Raw genomic sequence first — 27,507 nt, forward strand, 5'->3', positions numbered from 1 at the left:
TTCTGTATATTTAGTGCTCTATAATCTTTATACAACCTGTTATATTTTCTACAGTCTATTGTGGCGAGAGAGGATATTGTGGTGGATGAGAAGCGTTAGGAAGACACTGGCAGCGACATGAAGAGACCTATTTCCGACATCATCTTTTTACATTTACTTCCTCTGAATGTCTTTTCAACCCATAATGTTCTGCTCTTCCTTTTCCATAACGTGTAAGCTCCCCGAAGTGATTCGTTGCCTGGGTCATCTGGGGTCCCACTGCAGGTATGCCACTGTGCCCCCTCACCCCCCCCCCCCCGGTTCTGATAACCACTAAGGCACTCCATTTTCAACGCGGACTGAGCGCGTGCGGGGGCAGCCGGTGTTTATTTGCGGGGTAATACCCAATCACGTTATAACGGCAGATGACCTTCAGGGGGAGATCAAAATGGCCTCTTTAAATAAATATCGCGCTGGTCTTTCTTTTCCCGGAGAGTTGTTTTGGGAAGCGACGCGCTGCGCTCTCTCCGCTGCGGTGGGTTACTTATTATAAGACTGTTTGCTCCCCTGTTCTCTGTTGAAAGGCACGGAGGAGCGTCGGTATTTTCGGTTTCTCTTTCCACCGTTTTCGTTTCCAGACGTTGAGGTGGGAGGGCTTAGCGAGTTCAAACGCGGTGCGCCACGTGCTCGCGGGAATGAGATGTAATATGAGCTGTCATCCATTGCATGCTGTGCTTTATAACTCGCGACTTAGAGGGAAATCTGTAGGCTTACAAGTCATATGCCTATAGGGCCTTGGCTAGTAGGCTATTTATATATTTATATTTATTAATATTTAACACATTATCCACTATATATATTGTTTGATATAAATCGAATATCCTTTTATCATTTATTTGTTTATATGTTTATTGGTCCTTATGATAGGGAACCGTATCACGCAAACGATGGTGAGCAGAGTTTGTTCCTACACTGCCCTCCCGTGGCAGATATCTGCTACTGCTCGACATCAAAAACTTAAAGACCAGTTCAACCTATGGGCTGAACTGTGTTTAAAGGAAACCAACTAGGCTTCAAATGCCGTGTTTTTTATTAATTGGAAATGGATGTAGGTGAAGCTTTTAACAATGTAAATGAAATGTGTGTTGAGCTGCAATGTTCTGAAATCCGTTGCGAAGACACGCTGCTCTCGACCTATCAGAATCTGAATTTCACCTGGCGGGAAACAGAAAGTCTATATCTTGAAGTTAGGAAACTGTGGATTTAAAGCAGCACCATATTTAAATAGATTCCACACATCCTCCTTCGTCTCTCCATTCATTATCACCTGCAAGACTTGTCCTTCCCTCTATTACTCAGTCCGCACTGTCCCGCTCTGGGAAAGCTTTCAATAAATCATGTAATAAACTGTTTCCCGGGTGGCTTGGATAATATCAGGTTCTAATTAGTTTCTGTTGCAATCTGAAAAAAGCCCTCACTGCCTTGCTAAACGGTGTTCCACACAGTCTATCCGATGATGCTGAGTGAGTGTGGGTGGTCTTTTATACACTCCTCATCAACCTAGAAAACCAATTAATATTCAATGAAAAGAAAAAACGAAATGGCTCTTCACCGGTGGTGACACTCAATGATAGCGGGAACGGCTCGTGTGTGGCGGGTTCTGTGTGATTTTTTTTTGAGAGGTCAAGGTCCCCGTTTTATGAAATAAAAGACCCCCCACTTTAGTCAGCCTTCTGAATTTCATAAATAATATGCAATTAAAAGCTTTTCAGAATGATGGGAATGATTCTGTTTAGGAAAAGTTACTTAAGTTGTCCATGGATTTGAATGGTTGCATGAACACATATTACTTTTCTTTTCAACCAAACACTGATATATGTTCCCTCCGTGGTGTTATCCACACCCGATGGTGTTGGTTTATGTTACTGTAAAGAACACCCTATTTTAAGGGCTGCCATGGCACCTCCTCAATGCCTATGTTCTTGTAAGGCGCTTTTCTTTCATCAAGCAGCGGATACAGTTATTTTCCTGCCTATAGTATTAGACTAATTGCCCAGGCTAAGAATAGGCTGTTCGAGGGCAAGCTGAAGTATATTGAAAACACTTTGTTAGCTAAAGTAAGTTCAAGCAAATCAAGTTTAATTGAGCCTTTGCTCGTTCTTTTGTTGTGGATAAATGGGTTTGGATGCCTTCCTGGTGCCTCCCCCTGTGTTTAAGCAATTATGCCACCCTCGATTGCTGTTGTTTCATCCGTCTTTCACCTTTCTCTTTGTGCTAAACACTATGCCATTCTATAAATTAAAGTTGCAGCATGTTACCTTTAACTTGTTGTTACCTGTAGCTTTAAATAATGTGGAAGTATCATTGGTCAATGCTGAAAAATTGTGATTTCAATAATGTTATCAATAAAATCCCATCCTCTAGTCTAAATTAAATATATTCTAAAAATAACAAATGCTGGCCAGTCTGTCTCTCTTTGTTCACAATATAATCGTACTATCGACCATCCTCAAACCTCTCCCACTAACGCCACCTAGCCTGCCGATCTACCCTAGTTTGTGTCTCGCAGTTGCACTGCTAGTTAGAGTGGACAGAACACTCTAATTGAGTTTTTGCAATACCTATAGTCACCTGCCTACCTGGCAGGGGCTCAATCGTAGACATTGTAACTTTAATTTACCACAACACATTTTCTGTGCATTTATGCGTGTAATTGCATGCTTGTGTGTATATGTGTGTGTTTACCAGCATGCGAGTGTGCGTGCAAGGGTGTGTCTGTGTGCGTGCATGTGTGCGTCTCTGTTTGTGTGAGTGTGGGTGTGTGTGTGCGCCTGCATGCGTGTGTGTGTGTGTGTGTGTGTTTATGTGTGTGTGTGTGTGTGTGTGTGCATGTGTTTATGTGCGTGTGTTTATGTGTGTGTGTGTGTGTGTGTGTGTGCGTGTGTTTATGTGCGTGTGTGTGTGTGTGTGTGTGTGTGTGTGTGTGTGCGCGCGCGTGCACCATTTGTGCGCACCATTAGACTGCAGAATGAAACTTGGCCCTCCAGGGCTGCATGATGTAATTACTTTGAGCCTTTTGATGTAAAAACTACCTAAGCTTTGAACAGTCTTGAACAGAGCCCGATTTCTTGCTCACGTATTTCATATTCAAACATTTAACATGAAATGAATGTTCAATATGTTCCCATGGCCCAATTTCATCCGTGGGTGGCCATGTTGAAAGGAACCATTTGCATCTAGAAGATCCCATTGCAGTACAACTCTTAATACTTTGACCAAATGGGAGATGATTGTCTGTTTGAAATGCTAAACTGGAAAGAACAGATACATTCAAAGCAGAATGATTTAAAACTTGTTGTAATTCTTATCAGGTAAATTATACTTCTGTCGAAAGCGTTTTACTAATACTGTGAGTGCACTCGTTCTTAGCATAGGTGCCCTGGCTGTTCTGAACCCCAGTGTTGGCACCTTGCTCTACCAATGAGCTACACTGGACCACATAGAATAAAGGCTTAATGGGATACCATCCCCCATACATTTCTCTCTCGCTGTTTTTCTACATGTGTCAGATACAGCCCTCAGGTCTTCTGCCGCTGGTCTTTTCAAAGTCTGTAAGGGTATTTCATAAGAAAAGTAGGACAGCTTTTACGCCCTGAAGGTGTGCTATATACAGCAGGCCACAACATGTAAGAACATCTGCAGGCCTCCATACAAAAAATACTAGAACAATTCTTTTTCTTCCAACAAACTTTTACCCCCTATTTCTCTCTATTGTTTTATGGTGTTTAGGATTCATTCTTTTTTTTTATTGTGATTATGCTATTATTTTGTCTATCATGAAGTGCTTCTTAAATACTTTATTTCCCCTCAGCAATTGTTTAGTTAAGATTTTTCAATTACCTTACTGTTCTAGAGGGATGTTTCATAAGTTTTCATCATCTTTAAAACAAATCGGAGGTGCAAATGCTGCATGAATGGTGCAATGATAATAATGTTATGATTGTTGCAGTAACTGAGGTTTTATTTATTTGTGTAAACATATAAAATAGGTAACACCCTTATTTTCTTGTCAGTGGGTCACACATTTAAAACACATTACGGATGCATACAGCATGCGTTGCAGAGGTACACCGCCCCTGCAACATCTACACCAATCACAAGATGTCACTATTATCCCTCATCGTATTGAATGAGCGCAAATCATGCATGTGCTCTAGTAGTTGCCAGGTAGAAAGCGCTGGTTCGCCATCACAAAAGATTCCCTACGTTATATTACTAAGAAATACAATTAGAGTTTGGAAATCACCATCAAGGTAATATACATATTCCAGGTTATTTCTGCGCTACAACTGCAGGATTTGTTGTTGAGAAAACAGATGAAAAACATCTCTGTTCGTTTTTTGTTTTTTTCAATATAGTTAATGGAACCAAAGCAAATGAATAATGTTATTATTTGTGTACACGTTTGGGTTTAATTGTCATGTACTACTATCATGTTTCATACAGCAATGAACCTTCTTCTTCGCCTTTTCCGGAATAAAAGAGTCGTTGTGTTTACAAGGAAGGAAAGACATCGCCACCTGGTGGTGTATTCTAAACACAGTTTAACGTTATCTTCATAATTTTGGGGATAAAGAAAACACGTAGCCTATGCAACATGTTAGATGTAACTAAACACAACTCTGGTGCGATGTTAGTGTGAATACAATATACAATGATGCTCACTCACTGCTGTATTCATAACCAATTGCTTTTGGAAATCTTGGTTTCAGGTTTCAGAGATTAAAATTCAGATTACTTTATTAATCCCTGGCAAAAAAGTTGCTGTTATTGCTGAAATGCTCAAGATATATAAATGTTAAAGGAAAACAGATCACTCAATTGAAAATAAAATACTAATTTAAGGCAATGCAAATATTTAAATAAAAATGTATCTACAGCATGCTATTAATGCATTTTCTGAATGAATATAATGGACTTTCCAATTAATTAAAATCATTCACACTGAGAAATTTGGTTATTCTGAAAGGAATGTAGAGTATGATTTTCCTAAAAAAATGAATAAACAACAACCGACCGCTAGAGGCGCTGTTCCCCTCCTCCTCCCATAAGCGGGGGAGTGAGAGGTGCATGAAATGGGAGAAAAATGGCGGATCATGTGCAGGTAAGCAGAGCTATATGTTTTTGTAATCAACCAACCATTGCTGAAGGGCAAAGTGTACTCGCACACGGACACAGACGCATCATTTTATATTTAAAATATAACTTTTAAAGCATGCACAGAGCAGGAAGTCTCCCCGTGCCTGTCCACAGTAAGGATGTGTGTGTGTGTATGTGTGTGTGTGTTGTGGCCTGTCATCGTGCAGGCGGCTTATTGCAGCAACGTTGTTAGCCGAAGCTATCATGCTACAGTTGTTGTGGAACCACAACAAAGCACTTTTTGGGTGTAACGTCATGCCTTTTAGTCGCAGAGTGTTACTGTCGTCCTAGTCGAGATCCTAGTCCTACAACAACACGGTTTATATTCACATTACGAGAGAGGAGAAACAATGAAGCTTCCTGATGATGGTCGTCGAGGAGGATGGAGCTGTCAGGGTAGAAGAAGCCCTGCTACAACATAGTCCGCTTTACACAACCATGCGGATGTTATCCAGGCACGGTGCCGGGATTGAAGGTTATTTAGTGGTGTTTGTGGAGCTCTGAGAGGGTTAGGGTTAGGGTGAGGGTTATCCAGGCTAGTCTCGTTAGCTTCGCTCTGACACCAACTTCTCCCGCGCTGCCCCATTCAAACACATGTGGTCTTTATCAGACTCGTCTAGTCCCTTATTTTACCTGAGGTCCTGCAACCGAATGTCTTTCTAATGATACTACACAGACGGGTTTAACGCTTGACTAATATAACGTCGGGAACTCAATGATAGCGATCTACGGTACCAGTGCATTGTCTGTATAGCCGCATCTTGTAAACCAGCCCTGCTGGTGTGACCAGTTCAGGGTTTCTTAGCTGGACACAAGTTGGGAGTTCTTCATTGTTGGATGTCCACAGTTTAAACTATTCAGAAGTGTGTTTCAATACTATTTGTTATTGCATATACACCCTTCCTAATTAATGTATTGCAGTCAATTAAATATATATTTAATTACATATATATGTATATATAAAGTCGATGTCATTATTGCAGTGTCCACATCTTTTCCTCCAATCGACTGCAGAATTTAGACTTTTTTTTTCATAAATGTGACTATATAATTTATTATACGTTGTGCCATTTGTCTTGAAATTCCTTTTATGTTTGGGACTAGTGCATGGGATAACCCAATAATTAACAGTATAAACCTGTAATAGTAACTTCTTAATAACACTATCCAACATTTCACATGGGCTAAGAAAAGTAATTTTGTGGAGTGAAGATCTAATGTCCCATTTTAACCTGCTACAGACGGATGGCTTGGCACCTTTTACATTTGTATTTATTTTCAAAGCAGGTGGGGATGGTGTTTAAATATTAAAGGGTAACTTATACTTTTCAATGGCAATTGAAGGTTTGTAACGGAGCTGTCATAATTTGGTCATTTGAATGTTGATAGGATAGCAATAGAGGTATTTTCTTGTATTTGTGTAAAGACCTAAAAACTTTGGATTCAGAGCTTGTGATTAAAATGATTTGGTTGTATTGCTTGGGCTTGAGAATTGGTAGATTATGTTTTATAAATTCCCACCAAGCTTCAACACATTTTCCATGGTCTTATATCAGTAGCTAATGTAAATTGTTATGTAAAAGCTTCTATTGATATCGACCGTCCCTTAGCAGAACTATTATGGAAAAACAACATCCACTACACTACAACAGTCCCCTCCTGCCATTTTTACATGAATGCCAGAAAAGGCTGCTGAATAATTCGCCAGCTTGCCTGTAATTTAAACCGCTTTGCTAAAGACCATCTGTGGGTGCAAGTGACCCTACACATTGTGTCCCCACCCCCACAGTCCAACATATTGAACAAAATAACACCAAGGATGGTATTTATATTTGTTTGGCTATTTCTCCTTATTGAACACCTAACCAGACCCGAAATGGCCTGTCCTCAGTGTAAAACCTGATTTGCTGGACCTCCCACCCCCCTAGCGACGGTTCCTTCAGCAGAGCAGAAGCAAGGCGTGTGAGGCCTAGAGGGGTCCCCCTGGTCAGCACTGGGTTCGCCTTATCTCCTCCCGGCAGAGATGTCCTCTCAGGCAGACTAGTGTTATCTGTGACAATTACTGGGCGTTCCACACCTTGTTGCTCGGCCCATCGACTGATGTGTGTCTGGGAACGCTGTCGCCTTTACCATCAGTCAGCTGTTTCTAAAATAAAAAACGCTTGTACTATTACTTATGCTACAACTAAATGTTTTTTATACACGACAGCCAAAACCTGAAACGAAGGCATGCTTGGGCAGTCATTCCTTGTGTTCATCTGCTCATTAAATGGATATCATTATTATTATTATTATTATGTTTGTTATTTGCAGGGGCGTTTATGGGTTGCATCAGAGACATCGCTCTGACGCAACAATGACTGCAGTATTCACGCCGCTCTGCATCATGGGTTGAGAAAAACTTGGTGGAAAGAAAGTCATGAACGTCATGTTACCTGTTAATCAGTATACACATTTGAACACCACGGAAGTCGGTCATGCTTGGTTACAGTAATTGGGTTTGTGTCCTGGTGCTTCCCTCACTATTGGTGAGGTGTCATCTTTCATGGTGTAACAAGTTGATCTGGGGTGATTGTTCCATGAAGCGATAGGGCATTCCACAGGCAACCGGTTTTCCCTCTTAATTCTGTTCAACAGGGGATTCATATCTTTATATGTTGCTCACTTTATTTGTTGTTAACTAAAACACTTGCCCCCTTTTACGGTACAGAGTGAAACGCTATTCCAACACTTATCTCTGTACCGTGAAGGGGTGAAGTGCTTTATGTGGAATGAATTGTGTGGGACAAAGTTAGGCTCAAAACAGGAACATGAGTTAATTGTTTACTACTCGGTTGTAATATTTGATATGGGGAATCCTTGTGATGAATCATTTTAAAATAAATAATAGTAAGGTAACAACTCAGTACACACTACTCAAGTCTCTTTTCTTGTAAAACCATATGCATCTTTCTCTAATGTGTGTGTGTGTGTGTGTGTGTGTGTGTGTGTGTGTGTGTGTGTGTGTGTGTGTGTGCGCGCGAAGGGCCTTGCCCAGCTGGAGATCCTATGTAAACAGCTGTACGAGACCACGGACACGGCGGTTCGGCACCAAGCGGAGAAGGCCCTGGTCGAGTTCACCAACAGCACCGACTGTCTCAGCAAATGCCAGCTACTGCTGGAGCGAGGCAGCGTGAGTAGTACCCGCCCTCTACCTTCCGTCGGCCTCTCAACTGGCCTGCTATTGGTCACCGGGCTGGGGGCTCGTGACCAATAGGGGGACCAGGAGCACTGCAACTAAGGTGCAGCCAGTATAAATACTCCAGTAACCAGATCAGGAAACATCCACAGTGAGTCATAAAATCGACGACTCTTTTTGATGAGCGGGAAGGGTTTGTATGATGGTGTTTCCCCCCCCGAAGCATCCAGCCCTGGCACATATATGTGGCTAGATTACTAGTGGCCCTGCAGTCAGCCAAGAAAACATTATATTTGGTGCCCAAAAATAAAAGAAATGTGTGTCATAGGTGCCTCTTTAATTAGGGCATTTAGCAGACTCTTTTATCCAAAGCGACTTACATTGGTTAATACACACATTGACGCCTGTACTGCACCCCCCTTAATTATTAGTGTGTTGTTAATGTAGGATTATGTGGAACGATAATGACGGCAAAATAGAATGAATAAATAAACACTTAGAAGGATGAAAAACATGTGCCACCACCACATAGTGTAGGTGGCATGAGCTCATGAATGCTGATATACTAGATTTATCTTTTAACAGTACGATGATGCAAGTACTTTATTACCTCTTGTTACGTTTAAGTGCTGACACCTCTCCCTCTCTCTCTCTCTTCTGTCTCGTCCACTGTCCCCCAGTCTTCGTATTCCCAGCTGCTTGCAGCCACCTGTCTGTCTAAACTGGTGTCTCGAACCGGCAACCCTCTGCCTCTCGAGCAACGCATCGACATACGTAAGTTCTCCCCCGGGGACCGAAGCTTCCTCCAATCTTCTGAATACACCTCATTAATATTAACATGATGCAACGATGCTTGCAAACTGCAACAGAATTATTAGGTGAGTGCTGTATGCAGCGCTCAACTATTGTTCTTCATAAGTTTTTGTTCTTTCTTTCCTCTTTATTATTCTCTACAAACTTTGAGACCTATCTCCTTCCTCAAATTTTCCCCTAGAGACTCCATTCAAATTTTAAAATGTTCAGAATAGATTGGAACCGCACGCTTCTTTTCAGATTTTTTAAATATTTTATACTTTTTAAGATATTCTACTTTTAAAATACTATTTTTTTTTTTAACATGGGAGTCAATGGGAGGACGGCAGAGCCGTCCTCTGGTACTTCAACTGTTTAAGACGTAACTAAATCAATTTTCAACCGTTTATCTTCGTTCAAACCATTTAACAAATCTACACACTTGTATCTTCAATAATATCCAAACGAAATTTTGATATTATTTAAACTTTCTTCAGAATCACAGTTTTAGTTTCATACCGGCTTGGTTTTCAGTTGGTCTCATTGATTTACGTTGACGCTGGAGCGTGAGAACGTTCAGCAGTGTTGCCAGTTTGGGCGGTTTTTCCAGCTGGATTGGGCTACGAGGACGTTCAGGCAGTGTTGCCAGATTGGACTTTTTTTCCCGCTATACCGGGCTACTTTTAATCACGCACCGGCTCGCTATTCTCTTAAACACACACACACACACACACACACACACACACACACACACACACACACACACACACACACACACACACACACACACACAGATACTTCAGATACTTCAGTTCAATTCATTTTACATGTCTGCATTTTTAGCATTGCTTTTTTTTTTAGCATTTTTTTGTTTGCGCTTTGAACTTTATTTGTTTCCAACCATTTACTTTTTCTTAAATGGTGTGCATGTTTACATTGTTTACTCCATTTAGACTTTTTAACTTTTGTTCAAGTCCCTTCACTTGATTTAAGCCATTTAAAGTTTCTTTATGTCTAAATCTATGTGGCTTTATTAAAAAAAATATTTTCAACCTCACTTTGTACTACAGCACTCACCGCATTTTCTCCAGGAAATGCATTTTCTAGCATGTTGTGTGCTCATAGATGCACACCGGCAAACAAGATTTTTGGCCACATTTGAAACGTCTGGCAATCTGTTCCTGTCGAATACAGCTGGTAGAACGTGGCACTGGCACTGCTCACCAATGGCACTGCAACTGCATGGCATTGTTTTATGGGTTTGATTCCCACTTTTCATTGCACACCCATTCAGGGTCAAATATTAACACCCAGTACACTTTGAACACACTGAAAGTACATTTTGGTGACAAACTCTGGACAGTACATGACTGCAGTGCAGTCACTTCATTATAATCCACCATGGGCCATAGTGTAGAATCCCTGTGTTTAACCGGCGTCTGCGGTGCTCTGTGCCCAGGGAACTATGTGCTGAACTACCTGGCCACGCGGCCCAAGCTCGCGGCGTTTGTGACCCAGGCGCTGATCCAACTCTACGCCCGCATCACCAAGCTAGGCTGGTTCGACTGTCAGAAGGACGACTACGTCTTCCGGAACGTCATCGCTGACGTCACGCGCTTTCTACAGGTGTGTGTGTGTGTGTGTGTGTGTGTGTGTGTGTGTGTGTGTGTGTGTGTGTGTGTGTGTGTGTGAGAAACCAATTTTATAGTCACCGCCATAGTATTTAACTATGCGATCCGGCGTCCACCAATAATGCCATAATCACAGCCCTGGTGCAACCTCACTGAGCCAAGTGTGAACTGCCCACTGTCCACAATAATGTCACTCTGAAACGACTGCTGGCGACTGTAAATGCCATGGCCATGTGTGGACTGCCTCTGCACTTCGCCAAAACTGTGTCACAGCAACCGCTCGACTTTGCTAGACTGTTTGAGTGCGAGTCTGAAGTGCTGTGTGTGAGTCTGTATAACCGCGGGCATGAGTTTGTCTGTGTGTGATGTTTCTGTGTTACTACACTTGTAGGTGTCTGCATGCTGTGTGTGTGTGTGTGTTTACATTGTAAGAAGGATGTCGATGTCGTTTTTTTCCTGCTAATGGTTTGTGTGTGTTTGTGCTAACATCTGCCGTCCTATGTGCTCACGTATTGTAGCAGGACAGTGTGGAGCATTGCATCATAGGAGTGACCATTCTGTCCCAGCTGACCAATGAAATCAATCAGGTAAGCCCTCCTGGCCCTCTCATTGGTTCATACTGAGGTAGAACTGTGTCTACTGATCGACTGATTGATCATTGCTCCCTACTGTGTGTAATTGACGGGCAGGCGGACACGACGCACCCCCTCACCAAACACAGGAAGATTGCGTCGTCGTTCAGAGACTCATCGCTCTTCGACATCTTCACCCTCTCCTGTAACCTGCTCAAACAGGTATGACGGCTGATGAGATTGGGTTTGAAGTAAATGCCTCTGAAGGAGTGTCGGTTAACATTTTCTTGGGGTAATCAACCTAGATGTTTTTGTCCTACGTTAGCATACTAGAACAAGCGGTCTAACCTGCACCTTAATGATTTGTCCCTACTGACTAACCCCTACCGGCTCCTTAATGACCTGTCAATGTACTGTTTAACCCCTTCCTCTTCCTTAATGGCTTGTATTAACTGTATAACCCTACCTGCTCCTTAATGACATGTCTCTACTGTCTAACCCCTACCTGCTCCTTAATGACCTGACTCTACTGTCTAACCCCTACCTGCTCCTTAATAACGTGTCTCTGTTGTCTCACCCCTCCCTCCTCCATGACCTGTCTTTACTGTCTAACCCCTACCTGCTCCTTAATGACCTGACTCTATTGTCTAACCCCTACCTGCTCCTTAATGACCTGTCTGTACTGTCTAACCCCTCCCTCCTCCTTCATGACCTGTCTGTACTGTCTAACCCCTCCCTCCTCCTTCATGACCTGTCTGTACTGTCTAACCCCTTCCTCCTCCTTCATAACCTGTCTCTGTACTGGCTCCTTGTAACATTGTAATATTGAACTGACTGGCCCATGTGGGTGTCGCCTGCTCCCCCTCTGGTCCCCAGGCGTCGGGGAAGAACTTGAACCTGAACGATGAGTCCCAGCATGGGCTCCTTATGCAGCTGCTGAAGCTCAGCTACAACTGCCTCAACTACGACTTCATAGGAACGTCCACGGACGAGTCCTCGGACGACCTCTGTACTGTCCAGATCCCCACCTCCTGGAGATCAGGTGACTGCAAGGGTTCCACCAATAGGAAACGAGCTCTGTGAGCTGCGCAAGTTTCATTGGCTCATTGAACTCGGAGTGCATTGCATTTTGATAATGGATTAATTAGTTGAGTCATTTGTCAGGCAAAAACGATGTGGCGTATGGGCTGCTTACAGTATCAGAAGAGCTAATATTTGTGTGAATATTTATGTTCGTCACAGTCGAATGAAGTTGGCAAATTGGACACGTTAATACGACCAATTGGGAACCTGTTCAATTATTGTTAATTTAGATTGCATACCATGTTGAGTGAAATTTGAGTCTCTAAAGTTGTTTTTCTTTTCTAATCTTTCAGCATTTCTCGATTCCTCGACCCTGCAGCTCTTTTTCAATTTATATCATTCCATCCCACCGTCCCTGTCCCCGTTGGTATGTTAACGATCACTACATCATACACGACAAATTGGATTTTGGTTTTACCCAAACGTAAAAAAATTGAACAAATCAATGAAAACTTTCTTGTGTCCCTTGTTTTTTATGTGTTTTTCCTGTTTTGAAATGTTAATGTTTGTGTGTTTCTCTCTTGTCAGGTGTTGTCATGTCTAGTACAGATCGCCTCAGTTCGAAGGTCGCTCTTCAACAACGCAGAGAGGGCAAAGTTCCTGTCGCACCTCGTCGATGGAGTGAAGAGGATACTAGCCAACCCTCAGGTACACACACATGTACACACACAAGCACATGTACACGTACACACACACACACACAAGAACACACACATAAGCACACGTGCACACATACAGATTATATTTGAAATGTCCAAATGTAATGTCAAATTAAACATTTCGGTATTTTATAAAAGAGTTTTCTGTCATACAAAACAATTATTTACAAATTGGCTGTATGTGACCTCCATGGCCCATCCCTCTGGTGTTGAATGCGTGGTGACCCATGCGCTCTGTGCTCCAGTGTCTGCCCGATCCCAACAACTACCATGAGTTCTGTCGTCTGCTGGCGAGACTAAAAAGTAACTACCAGCTGGGGGAGCTGGTCAAGGTGGAGAACTACCCCGAAGTCATCCGCCTCATCGCCAATTTCACCGTCACCAGTCTTCAGGTATGTGGGGACCAGTGTTGCCACAGTTACCTTGAAAAAGTAATCAGATTACTGATTACTAGTTACTCCTTAAAATAGTAACTTAGTTACTTTACTGATTACTTGATTTTAAAATGAAGTAAGTTAGATTACAAATTACAACCGGTTTTGCCAATACTAACTTCCCCCCCCCCCCCCGTCAACAATTGTTCTTCCACCCCTCAACAATTCTGCGCAGGGGGCTGGTAGGGGGAATTCGGGGGGGGGGCATCAGTTCCTCTTGTATACAGGGCCCAGAATTTGGTGCTACGGCCCTGGGTGCACACACTGACACACAGCTTTCAACCGCTTCGCCCGACTTTTAATGCGTAGAGAAAATTTCACTGCGCGCTTTACGGGGCGATCACCGGACGCATCTCAACGTGCGTGACGTAAACAGCGCGTTCTAGCGCTCGAGCTGCTCGGTCCTCCCCGTGGGTTTAGTTCTCTGGCGATAACGTAGAGGCTCCCACGCGCTCTCTGCTGCCGTCGCTCCAGCGCAACGCACGCACGCACGCACGCGGCACCGCGCGACTAATTCCGCCGCTAATCACAACCGGTGGCGCGGACTCTGGAGAGTCAAGGTCGACACTCGCCTCTGATATAGTGAAGTCTTTGGAGGCTTACGCTTCACACGCACACGCACTCTCACACAAACAGGCAGACAGACACACACACACACACCACTCCATCGCTCTCAACGCCAATCGGTGATCCGGTAAAAAAAAATAGTAACGCACAGTGACTTTGATGAGTAACTTTAATCTGATTACTGGTTTGGAAATAGTAACGTGTTAGATTACTCGTTACTGAAAAAAGTGGTCCGAGGCCAGTAACGTGTTACTAAGTAACGCCATACTGGCATCACTGGTGGGGACCTTCTCTTGTCGTCCATGTGACGACAAGAGAAGGTCCCCATCAAGCTCAGTTAAAGAGTAAGCGCTAAGGTCAAACCTGGGGTTACTTTAGCCTGGTATTGACCTGTGGAAAGGGTACATTCAAACCAAACCTCATCTAGTAATCTGAGACAATTCAATTCAAACCTCTTGTAATTATCGAAATTGATTTCAACCAGATTTTCTATAAATATGATTGATCTGAACCAGATTAATTAGGAGTTATTGGAAAATCTTCCAGTAACCTCAACCAGTTTCCTGTGACTCAACCATCTTCTCCCCCCCCCCCCCCCCCCCCCCGTGGCTCAGCACTGGGAGTTCGCCCCCAACAGCGTCCACTACCTGCTGAGCCTATGGCAGCGTCTGGCGGCGTCGGTGCCCTACGTCAAGGCCACGGAGCCCCACCTTCTGGAGACCTACACCCCGGAGGTCACCAAGGCCTACATCACCTCGCGCCTGGAGTCCGTCCACGTCATCCTGAGGTGAGGCGGGGGGGGGACTCCCGAACCAGCGCTTTGTGAATTAGAGCCCAACTTTAGGGGGCGATGCCGATATTTGGGAGGAAGCGATCACACAAATCGATATATTGACGGGACTGATCAGTCCTGTGATATGGTGCGTGTCCTTGGACGAGACCTCCGGCGACCTCCTCCAGGTAACATCTCTCCCATGTGCCCCCCTCCTCCAACCCCAGGGACGGTCTGGAGGACCCCCTGGACGACGCGGGCCTGGTGCAGCAGCAGCTGGACCAGCTGTCCACCATCGGCCGCTGCGAGTACGAGAAGACGTGCGCCCTGCTGGTGCAGCTCTTTGACCAGGCCGCCCAGAGCTACCAGGAGCTGCTGCAGTCCACCAACTCCAGCCCGGCCGACGCCACGGTGCAGGAGGGTACGCGTTCCGCTCGCCCACACACACATAGACGCTTTTTATGCGTGTGCGTTGTTGAGGGTGATTTTATATTATTTTTTTGGGGGGGGGGGGGGGGGTAAAAAAAAGAAAATATTTACTTTTGGTTGTTAAAGGTCTCGGATATTTGTGTTTATATTCTTGTCTCGTGTTTAGTCTTTCTTTAGTCTCTATTTGCTTTTTCTCTTTTTTTTTTTTTTACTATTACATTTTTTCTTTATTGATTTAATCTGCTTTTCTAAATGTTTGCTCTTAATCTGTGGTTTCCTTATCTTGAGCGGAGAAGTTGTGACCGAACAATTTCTGCCCAGATTTAATCAACTACTACCGAAATTGACTTCAAACAATGGTTTGTTTTTAGAGAAGAAAGCGCTTACGTAAACAGGCAGGAAGTGCCCATAGTCGGGGATTTGGGGGTCAAACCCATGTTATTAGAAGCTATGCATGCTGGGGGAGGACACCCCAGCGAGGTTGTGTAGAATGCACTAGTGTTGCGAAAGTGGAAATCTTCCCACGTCCGATGTGACGTCCCAATGTTCAAACCCTACAGTGGGATTTTATAAAAAGCTCTACCATTTATGGGTAATTATCATATGGTCTCTAAAAATAGCCTCATTAAACCAGGATGGGGTTGGTTAGGTCCACGAGTTGCATGCTGGGAGAGTTGTCGACTACACACCAGTACTAGTACTCCTGGCTGAATTTGCGTCAGGGTTCTCACTAAAGGCCTGTTGCTATGCGGTTGCCATGCAGGACGGTTGACATGGCTGGTGTACATCATCGGCGCGGTGATCGGCGGACGGGTGTCGTTCGCCAGCACGGACGAGCAGGACGCCATGGACGGCGAGCTGGTGTGTCGGTAAGATCACCATGTACAGAAGTTGTGTGCACTCGCATTGTTTCCATTTGCGACATCCCAAGTTGTGCCCACTCACATTAGTTCCATTTGTGACATCACAAGCTGTGCCCGCTCACATTATTTCCCTTTGTGACATCACAAGCTGTGCCTGCTCACATTATTTCCTTTTGTGACATCACAAGCTGTGCCCGCTCACATTATTTCCCTTTGTGACATCACAAGCTGTGCCCGCTCACATTATTTCCCTTTGTGACATCACAAGCTGTGCCCGCTGACATTAGTTCCATTTGTGACATCACAAGCTGTGCCCGCTCACATTATTTCCCTTTGTGACATCACAAGCTGTGCCCGCTCACATTATTTCCCTTTGTGACATCACAAGCTGTGCCCGCTCACTGTATGATCGGTCCGACTCACGTCTGTACCAGTTGGTACAGTCTAGGGACTGTGGGGAGGTGATCTGTGGTCCTTCAGTACACGCGGTGTGATCGTGTTGCGTTTGTCCCTACAGGGTGCTCCAGCTGATGAACCTGACGGACTCCCGGCTGGCCCAGGCCGGCAACGAGAGGCTGGAGCTGGCCATGCTCAGCTTCTTCGAACAGTTTAGGAAAATCTACATCGGAGACCAGGTGCAGAAGTCCTCCAAGGTAACTCAAACCATCCCCCTGCTGCTGCTATTCCAGTCCTAACCTCGCGAGGTGGCTGAATTAGAGGGATTACCGTGTTGCGAGGTGACACCCTGCCAGCCTTCAAGTTATGCGTCTGTTTCCCACCAATCAGCGTCCTAGGAGTCACTTTGTGATGGACAGATGGTTCATCCGTTCACGTGCCAAGTATTTTAGGACCGGGCCAGGCACTTTACAAAGCACACTCCAAGGTTGACTTCCCAGATGGTTCTGTGGTACAAACCGTCTTGCGGGTCAGGCTGCAGAAGTCCTCTAAAGTGGTTCAGCCAATTCGGCTCATTCAGAAGCTTCTGTGGCCAGGAACAGGATCAGGGAGGATGGACTTCACAGCAGGCGTTCAGTGGGATTTATTTATTTTATAAATATTCTAATGAGCTGAAATCACAGCATTCAGCTAGTCCTCCTGGGGTCCAAACATAACACGACAGTCCTAACAACGGATGTCAAACACATTCTGTGAAAGTAGTGATGTCTCGTCAGCAAAAACCGAAGGCAGTGACTCATGACAATAAATAAAGAGACGAGGATGATTCATTTGGCATCTCTTGACATCAAAACAGTCACTGTTATTATGACAGATCTTTTTGGCTAAACAGGACTTCTGATGCCGCCTGAAGTCTTTATTTGACTCATCCACAAAGTGTTAGTAGGAGACGCCCCAGGCCTTAACCGTGGACCATACTGAGGGTCTTGAGAGGCTGACTAACCGAGCGACACCAGTTTTCACATGATGCGACTCTAGGGCTGATTATGGTTCCACGCCGAGGCAACGCAAGGACCATGCAGACACGTCGACACAGTCGTGAACCTGTTTGGGTTCTGCGTCGGGTTTTAGTGAGCAGACCAATCACAGCCCTTGCTGCTGCGTCGCCTCGACCCAAGGTTAACATTTCTGGGAGGCGCACGTCAGGCCCTTCTGGTGGATGAAAGGAGGGTCCGCAAGGACGTAATGGCTCCGTAAACCCCCTTGCGTTGCGTCACCCCTAAACGAATTATTTGCATCTTCGCAGACTTCAAGTAACTGAAACATTGTTCCACGCTAAAGGGGCTCTGACTTAAATGTGGTTCCTATTGAAAAGAGAGTTTGATGCCAGCAACGAGGGCAGGATATCTCTGACTGGGCTATAGCCTGTGTCCCCTGTGTTCCCTGGTTCCGGTGTTTAAATTCGTCCCTCCCCCGACTCTCTCTCTGAACGGCACAGTGACAGACAGAGGGGAGCCAAGTGGACGCAGATGATGAGGTCCTTTGTCCCGCGCCTTACGCCGGCCCCTGTATACACTGCTGACGGCCATGCTTTTGTAGAGGACCCCCTATGCGGCGGAGCCTGCGGTGCCTTTACCCCCTCCCTGTTGTTTGAGCGCTGTGTTCTTTGCCCCGTCGACATGACGCGGCGAAGTTCGTTACCTCCTGCTGACCCAGCGGGTTTTGTATATGTGGTCGAGTGCCGCAGAATGCTGACGGTGTAGATCAGTGGTGGAGGTCCATCATACATATAAACATACATAGATATAGATGGGTAGATATATCTATAGAGATATAGCGATAGATAGATAGATAGATAGATAGATAGATAGATCAAGAGATGGATAGAAAGATGGATATATCTATAGATGGATATATCAATAGTTTAATTGGATGTTGTCTAATATATATAAAGATAGATGGATGGATATCTATATAGTTGGATTGATTTCTGAGGGGGGGGGGACAGGACAGAGCCAGTAATGTATGAATGAGTCTCTAAATTGTGTAGAAAACCCAAATGTGACTTGTATGATTCTTGGCTGATGTCCTAAGGAAAACTGGGTGTAATGCGTTTAACGGAATGGAAAAGCTGTGTTGACGGTGAACACATATGTTGTTTGTTTCGCAGAATGGTACCCGAACCCATCCATTTAAAATGAGGATCCTTTGTCTGTCACCTGCATCAATGCAATTATACAGGGGAGAAGAAAGAGAAATAAGTGACCTTGTTGTATTTATTTGACCCTATGCATGAAAATGTACCTCTATATAAAATCTTAATCCTTGTTAAGATGTATAAAAAATAAAACAATCACACAAATCTATATTCTCCTCCATTGGGGAAAGTGTGCATTCAATTGTAATGCTAAGTATGGCTAATGCTAAATAACTGTATAAAGATAGTGCATCTGCACATCAGGGAGTTAGGGGTGGAGGAATTATCCCATTGACTATCAAATCTAAGCGTATATGCCGCAGTGTCCATCCACCCTCTGAAATGCTTTCAGGGTTATTTATCAAAAGGTGTCTCGTCTCTAGAAAGTCACTCACGTCACATCTGAATTATACGTCTGGTGACCTTGATATTGTGTTTTTTATAGACCCCTTGATAATGCCAGATCTCATCAATGTTAGATAGAAATTTGCGTAACAGTTAGATATTTAAAAAAATAGCTCGACCTTGCTAGATGCTGTGGTTTGATTCACTTCCCTTCCAAAGACTTTTACCCTAATATTCTATTTAGTGTCCCAGTGAATTCAGGAAGGTCATTAACGGGCAGATAGCGGACATCTTGTTCCAAGGATGACCACAGGTAGACAGCAGACATTGGGCATGGAACCAAGTACCTTTCAGCTGGGAGTTAAACGCCCTGACTGCTAGGACAGTCTGCTAGGACATGTCATTGCAGCCTGCTATTTTTACATCATAATAGATCAATACATATGTCATGTGTTCCTTCTCCAGCTTTACCGACGTCTGTCGGACGTGTTGGGGCTGAATGATGAGACCATGGTGCTTAGTGTCTTTATTGGTAAAATGTAAGTAGAAACCCCTATTGTCTGTTTATTTACTGTTGTTCGTGATTAATTGACCTACCAACTGCACCTGAATGTTTGCGTGTAAATGTTTTGTAGACTGATGCATGAATTGATGCTGCGTTTTTGATCATACAGTATTTTAAATAGTAAAAGGTTTGCTATATTGGGATGCCACCTCTCTGAACCGAATGTTGAAAAACAAAAAAAAGCTTTGTTTAATAACCTCGGTAATTACCATAGTCACAACGGCTCATTAGCTTATGGTGTGTTTTTATAAAAGTGTGTTATTGTTCCAGGGTGGTTAAGTGTTTGGTTCTTCCAACAGCATCACCAACCTGAAGTACTGGGGTCAGTGCGAGCCAATCACCTCCAAGACGCTGCAGCTCCTCAATGACCTGTCTCTAGGATATCCTTTACCGCCAAGCCTCTGCTGTTTAATGTTCACATGTAGTGGTCATGTGTGCACGTGCATGTTCACGCGCTGTGTGCATGTTCACGTGCCTCGTATAAACTTTGCATAATGGCTTAGTCACCAACTATTGTGCCACACATCGCTTCAGTCTGACTTCTGCTGTGAAAAAGTAACTTGACACAGTCACACCAATGTGAAGATCGAACCAAAGAACTGTATTCTGGTTGATCCAAAGGATGAGGATTGTTCAAGATTATTTAATTGATTTATAAGCGATTTGTTTCCCTCCAAACTGTGGTTCTCCTTGACGCCGTTCTGCACATACAGCAGCGTGAGGAAGCTGGTCAAGCTCACTGCGGTCCAGTTCATGTTGAACAACCACACCGTGAGTACAAACGTCACAAATTGGACTCGTATAGACACTATACAAATGAATATATACATTTATGTACTATCTTCTACAAGCATATCGTCGTCCTTCAATGTCTCAAGTTGGTGGTGTAAACTGCTTTGAATGATTTAGAATTGAATTTTAAAATGTTTATGATAATTTCTGATACACCTTTTTCAAATCTCTGCCTTTGTAGAGTGAGCACTTCTCCTTCCTGGGAGTGAACAACCAGTCGAATCTAAGCGACATGCGTTGTCGCACCACGTTCTACACGGCACTTGGGCGCCTCCTCATGGTGGACTTAGGTAATTACAACACTGGTCAAGATTATCAGAGCTGTATAGTAACTACAGGCCCAAGCAGCTTTAGGGGGCAATACAATATGCTGAATGAAAATGGAGAACAAAAGTTTTTTTTAAATTTTTTTATATACCAATGCAAGGAGAGGGCAACAGTTAAATCTTTTTACAAATATCAGCCTATTTATATAGATTTCGGGGTTTCTCACTGTCCCTAAGTTGTAAGAAGTAATGCATGTTGGATTTGGTAATGGAGGCGGTGATAGTGACATCTGATGTGTGTCTTATAATTCTGGTGGTGGTGAGGATATTTGACGTGTGTGTCTGATAATTGTGGAGGTGTTGATGTTTGACGTGTGTGTCTGATGATTGTGGTTGTGGTAATGTTTGATGTGTGTCTCTGATAACTGAGGTGGTGCTGGTGATGTGGTTTGACAAATATTTCTGTGCAGGGGAAGATGAAGACCAGTTTGAGCAGTTCATGCTGCCCTTGACGGCGGCCTTCGAAACCGTGGCCCAAATGCTCAGCACCAACACCTTCAACGAACAAGAGGCCAAGGTGAACACACACACACACACACACACACACACACACACACACACACACTAGAATCATATCGTTTGAACAGAGTAAAGCACAGAGTACAAACATTGGCTGTATTATCCGCCTGCTTCAAAATAATTTTGGATGCTAAAATTCAGTCAACATTTGCGTCTGTCCCGACGCGGCCGTGTGCTTTGGGCTCAGCTGTAACCACAACATGTCGCTGTGTTGTCCTCCCTTGCAGAGAACTCTGGTGGGTTTGGTGCGCGACTTGAGAGGAATCGCTTTCGCCTTCAACGCCAAGACCAGCTTCATGATGCTGTTTGACTGGATGTATCCTCACACCCCCTGCTATACCGGCCGCCCACCCCCAGGGGAGCTGTTGGTCTTAGAGTCTGTCTTTAGATTTGATATTTGTTTCAAATGATATGCATGATCTGTGGTACCAAAAAAGGGCCCTTTCCATCTATAATATTTAGTGTAGTCTGACTCATACCGTAGATTATATAGAGTGAGCGTATATGAATGTAAATGCTAGGTTTATAAACACTTCTAAATCCCCTGAACTTGGTATACTGGGATCGAACCCAGAACCTTTTGGTGGGGACTTGAACCCCTATCATGTTATGGTGACGTCTCTCCTTGACCCAGTGCGTCAGATACCCGGCCTACATGCCCATCCTACAGAGAGCCATAGAGTTGTGGTACCACGACCCAGCATGCACTACACCTGTCCTCAAACTCATGGCTGAGCTCGTCCACAACAGGTGAGTGACGCCGGCTTGCCAGGCGATGCTGTGGTTCAGTGTTGCGTGGATGCAGATTAAAAAAAAAAAATCATCAGCCATTTTTAATTATTTTATGTCTTATTTAGAATGTTCTGCGGTATTTCCTTCGTCCATGAATATTGATCATCAGTAAAGATTCTCTTTTCAATAAATCCTGTTTCATTGAGGTTAATAACATGATGTGACAGTTCTGAGGCCTAAGCTACTGCTGAGGCGATTATCCAACCGACAGGGAATCTATAGATATTAGTGTGGTTCATGGATTTGAAGCGTTTTTGGTTATAGAGCAAGATCTGTATAAACTTGGTGATTCTTTGATACATCAAATGTCCCTGGATCTATTCTAATAATAATCCACTAAACCGTCTGGTGTACTGTGTTTCTTCATGGTGCTCATGGAGGTCTCTAGAAGGTGTTGGTTCTAAGGTTCTGTGCTCCACCACTCTGGTCTGTACTGAAGTCATCTTCTCATATCTTCTCCTGTCCTGTAACCCCCTATCCGCCCTCGGTCGCCTGCGGCTGTCTTACCGCCTCTCCCCCCCCCCAACCCAGGTCCCAACGGCTACAGTTTGACGTCTCCTCGCCCAATGGGATCCTTCTGTTCAGGGAAACCAGCAAAATGATCACTACCTACGGTACCTCCACCAGACCATACCTACCCCTCCCTGCCCTGCCCTTCCTCCTCCTCCTCCTCCTCCTCCTCCTCACCCTCAATCCAAACCCTCTCCTCCCACCACCACCACCAACCACCTCCTCCTAACTTTCACCTCTGACCTTTTGACCCTTTTCGAGGTGAGCTCCCCACAGTGGCAGTGTGTCTCAACGTTTTTTTTGTTGACGTCTGTTTGTGACCCTAACCCTACTCAATTGTTTTTGCCGTTTTTTATTTTTCCCCCTGAAAATCTGGCTACTTATCTGTTTGTTTTTTTAACCCAGTTCAAAGTCAAACTAAATCTAAAAACAAATAACAAACATTAAAGCGAAAGTCTCGAAGATCTCAGTTTTGTTCTCTTTGGGGACACCCGTGGCCAAAAGAACAACGGGTCACTGCTAAAACAAGGGAGCAAGGGTGTTGCGGTAACTCAACACACTCCCCTAACGCCTACTCCACCTCTGGATGATAGAACATGCCTCGTTAACGGCACCGCTTTTGATTTGAACGCATCGCGGGAATTTCTCCATCGACACCCAGTTCGTACCATTCACAGCCCTGCAAGGGCTTTCATCAGTAGGTCGTAGGCTCACTCTCCACGTGTGTTCGCTCATTTGACACTAGTACACGGGGACTTAAATGATCTTTTAATTAACATGAAAATCTTTGGAGCTCTTCGAGACTACTACTTTTAGTTGTCATCGTCGGCTCTCTCAGCGCTTTAAGTGGTTGAAAAAAGCTCTTCAGTTTTTGAACCACTTAAAGCGAATCTGATTGTTCTGCCATCGCTTTCGCCTCTTTCCTTTATTTCCGGAAGCATGTTTCCATACCTAATTTTATCAATTTCTTTGACATATTTTCACATAAACAACAACATCTTAGACGTTTGGAAACATAAAATTTGTTTTTTTTTCAACAAACCAGCTGTTTTCAGTGTAAATCTGTAACGATAAAAGCGCCCCACATCGCTAACTCACCCCGCCCATTGGTCCTCACCCCTCCTGTCGCCCAGGCAACCGCATCCTGACGCTGGGCGAGGTGCCGAAGGACCAGGTGTACGGCGTGAAGCTGAAGGGCGTGTCGGTGTGCTTCGCCATGCTCAAGGCCGTGCTCAGCGGCAACTACGTCAACTTCGGCGTTTTCCGCCTCTACGGCGACGACGCCCTGGACAACGCCCTGCAGACCTTCATCAAGCTGCTGCTGTCCATCCCCCACAGTGACCTCCTGGTCAGTATACTGTAACACTACTGTAATACTCATACTACAGTAAGCTGCTGCTGTCCATCCTTCAAAGTGACCTCCTGGTTAGTACACTGTAACACTACTGTAACACTACTGTAACACTACTGTAATACTCATACTACAGTAAGCTGCTGCTGTCAATCCCTCAAAGTGACCTCCTGGTTAGTACACTGTAAAACGACAGTCACACTAATACTACAGTAAGCTGCTGCTGTCCATCCTGGTCAATATCATATACTACAACACCACTGTCATACTACCAGAGTAATATATTACCACACCTCTCGTCAGACTGCTGCTGTCCACCCAGTGCATTGATGTGACCCCCCTCCCTGACGTGCTCCCTGCTGTGTTCCAACAGGACTACCCCAAGCTCAGCCAGTCCTTCTACTCCCTGCTGGAGGTGCTGACCCAGGACCACATGAACTTCTTCGCCAGCCTAGAGCCCCACGTGGCCGTGTACATCCTGTCCTCCATATCAGAGGGACTCACCGCGCTGGGTAACACACGCCGTCCGATTCCCCCCGTAGACCCGGTTCATACTTGCGCAGATGCATGTGAACTCGCGCACAGTCGTTGGTGTGAAACTGGCTTCGACCACCCCTAAAACAAGAGATTTCCCGATCGTTTTTTCCCTCTACTGTTGTACGTGTTGTCAGGATCCTGTGGATTGATTATGTATCGCTGACGTGTGCATGTTTGTGTGTGTGTGTGTGTGTGTGTGTGTCCAGATACGATGGTGTGTACGGGATGCTGCTCCAGCCTGGACCACATCGTCACCTACCTGTTCAAGCAGCTGACGCGCTCCACCAAGAAACGGCCCGCTTCCATGGCGACGGACGACCGCTTCCTCCACATCATGCGGCAGCACCCGGAGATGATCCAGCAGGTGGGCAGAGCTCGGGGAGGGGGTGGAGTCTAAAGGCTCCGTCAGGTCTAGGGAACGCTGACTGCTAAGGATCATGTGGTACTCTTCTATATAAAAATAAATGATCCTGATTCAGTAGATGGCTTCTTAAATGTAGATACCCTTGCTTCTAATATCCCTCTTTATTCGCTTATTTAATCGTTTCTCTCCAAGAGACTCAAACTGGGAGCAGATCAGAGAGGGATTTTCAACTGTTCTGCAGCAGCGTGCCAAACTCTCGATCGAAATACATAATTAGTTTTATTATAATTCTCCTGGCGGTCTGTATAGCAGCTGTCCCCGACCTATTTCCGGGAGCTCCAATAGACGGCTTTGTTTAATGCATGGACGCCTGCTTCCCCCCCCGTCCTCCTGTCCCCAGATGCTCTCCACGGTCCTGAACATCATCATCTTCGAGGACTGCCGTAACCAGTGGTCCATGTCGCGGCCTCTGCTCGGCCTCATCCTGCTCAACGAAAAGGTACAGGTTAGAGACATCGTTTTCCTCTCTCCATCCAGCGAACATGTTGCGTGCAAGGTCGATTCGCTCGTTCACATTGTGGCTGTGTGTGTGTCTGTGTCTGAACTCGGCGGCAGTATTTCGCCGACCTGAGGAACAGCATCGTCAACAGCCAGCCGCCGGAGAAGCAGCAGGCCATGCACTTGTGTTTCGAGAACCTGATGGAGGGCATAGAGCGCAACCTGCTCACCAAGAACCGGGACAGGTAGGCACACACACACACACACACACACACACACACACACACACACACACACACACACACACACACACACACACACACACACACACACACACACACACACACACACACACACACACACACACAAACACAAACACAAACACACACACACACACACACCGACAGTGTACCGCACAAGATGGAGATGTGTTTAAACAATGGTCAATCTCTGCGCTGCGTCTGGGGAGGTTAACGGTGAACTGAAAGGCCGGAACAGTGGGGTTGAAGCGGGGGCTTAGACGCCGGGGCTTAAAGAGAGGCAATCCCAGGACAGGGTCCAGGCGTTGACCCCCACTAGACCCACGTGCAGACCGCTGAGTGTCTTTCAACAGCGGCTATGGATGGCTTGATTGCGGAGCGTGCATATTGATTTAATGTTCATCGTGACAGTTCTTGTGTAGTGTTATTGTTGGATTTAGTGTAGGGATCTATGACGGCTGTTGCATCGACTTGTTCCCTTACCCTTAATAGCGGGATAAACTGGAAAAAAAATCTATAGATATAGATCAATAGATGAATAGATGGATAGATTTGTTTATTCTCAACATGATTGGGCAAATAAACTGAGGCAACCCTGACTCAAACACATTTTGTGTTTTGCTTGCTCACTAACATCCCTCTGAATCATTTAGTTGACTACCTTTCACCCTGGTAAACGGCGATGCTTGGCAAAGTGCCGATCGTCTACCTGTCTCGGACGCTAACAGCCCCGTTCTGCTCGCTGTGTGCCCGCTCCCCAGGTTCACGCAGAACCTGTCGGTGTTCCGCCGCGAGGTCAACGACAGCATGAAGAACTCTACGTACGGCGTCAACAGCAATGACATGATGAGCTGACATTCCACACACCCAGCGTCGGACCCTTGCGGACCACCACAGTCTCCCCTTCCTCCTTCTCCCACCTCCTCCTCCCCCTCCTCCTCTTCCTCTTGGTTATACCTCTGCTAGCGTTATCCCCCCCCCCCCCCCCCCCCCCCCCTTCCTCACCCTACTCACACCTCATTGGCCGTCGCAGTCTCCAACATTCTTTTTTTGTTTGTTTTTTTTTGCTCACCTTGGGCCCGGACTCCCGGAGGACTTTTATCTTTACCCCCTGGCCGGGCGTAGGAGGAGGTATTGATCAATAAAAACCAACGTTCACCACCCTTTTTACGTTGTACATGTCCCACTTCCTGTTTTGGCCCCCCCTCATCTCACCTCCTCAACCCTCGGTCCCCGACTCCCTTGCCCCCCCACCTTTTTTGATATGAGCATAATATAAATATATACAGATCTATTTTAAAGCCAGTCTGCAGAGGCTTCCATAGGCTAAGTCCTCTGGCAGGGGAAGGACGAGGTTTTGGAGGGAGGGAAAGGGGGAGAAATCATGGAGGGGGGGGGGAAGGGCGCACTTCTACGCATTCTGGACGGGGGAAATGATAGCGAAGGAATGGGTGAGAGCGATTAGAGAGAGCGAGAGTGGGGTGAGTGTTTAAGGATTTGTAGAGCGAGACAAGAGAAACATAAAGCCGGTAATCGTAGTGATCTGCTTCTGCCTGCCTTGTATAGAAAAAAAACACGAGTAACAAAAAAAAAGTGTACATTTTTTTCTTTTTTTTCGTAACATTTTGAACAATGTTTATAATGAAAAAAAAATACACAAGCATAATTGAGTGTGATTGAGTGAGCTTTTTTTTCAGTAATCGTGAGTTAGTTCAACAGTGTCTGGCAGGGGGGGGGGTGGGTTCCACCCATCAGAGGACAGGGAACAATAGTTTAAAGGAAAAGGGGCGGGGCACCTGAGCTCTGGATTGGGTAGACCATCACCATGGCAACACAAAAAGGTTAAAAACACTAACGGATGCTGTGGATCCAAGCTCCATCTCTTTACAGTTACCCT

At 45.0% G+C, this 27,507-nt stretch overlaps 1 protein-coding gene across 1 annotated transcript; it reads left to right on the forward strand.

Annotated features, from left to right (window-relative positions):
• Positions 1-5,109: 5,109 nt before the first annotated feature.
• xpo7 (exportin 7) lies at positions 5,110-26,776 on the forward strand (the record flags this gene model as incomplete). The annotated part of the gene is given in 29 exon segments (XM_079735902.1): positions 5,110-5,118; positions 5,120-5,143; positions 8,204-8,350; positions 9,037-9,130; positions 10,608-10,774; positions 11,298-11,366; positions 11,469-11,573; positions 12,228-12,393; positions 12,728-12,801; positions 12,963-13,082; positions 13,339-13,485; positions 14,709-14,881; positions 15,094-15,287; positions 16,059-16,164; positions 16,676-16,811; positions 19,562-19,635; positions 19,961-20,041; positions 20,369-20,432; positions 20,635-20,743; positions 21,190-21,296; positions 21,526-21,614; positions 21,941-22,048; positions 22,622-22,704; positions 23,734-23,948; positions 24,325-24,463; positions 24,695-24,852; positions 25,253-25,351; positions 25,468-25,595; positions 26,372-26,776. Coding segments are annotated over 29 exon segments (3,279 nt in total). The 3' UTR covers positions 26,466-26,776.
• Between the last annotated feature and the right edge of the window lie 731 nt (positions 26,777-27,507).

The sequence above is a fragment of the Pollachius pollachius genome (assembly GCF_949987615.1).
Source record: "Pollachius pollachius genome assembly, chromosome: 4".
In the NCBI taxonomy this organism is placed as follows: domain Eukaryota; kingdom Metazoa; phylum Chordata; class Actinopteri; order Gadiformes; family Gadidae; genus Pollachius; species Pollachius pollachius.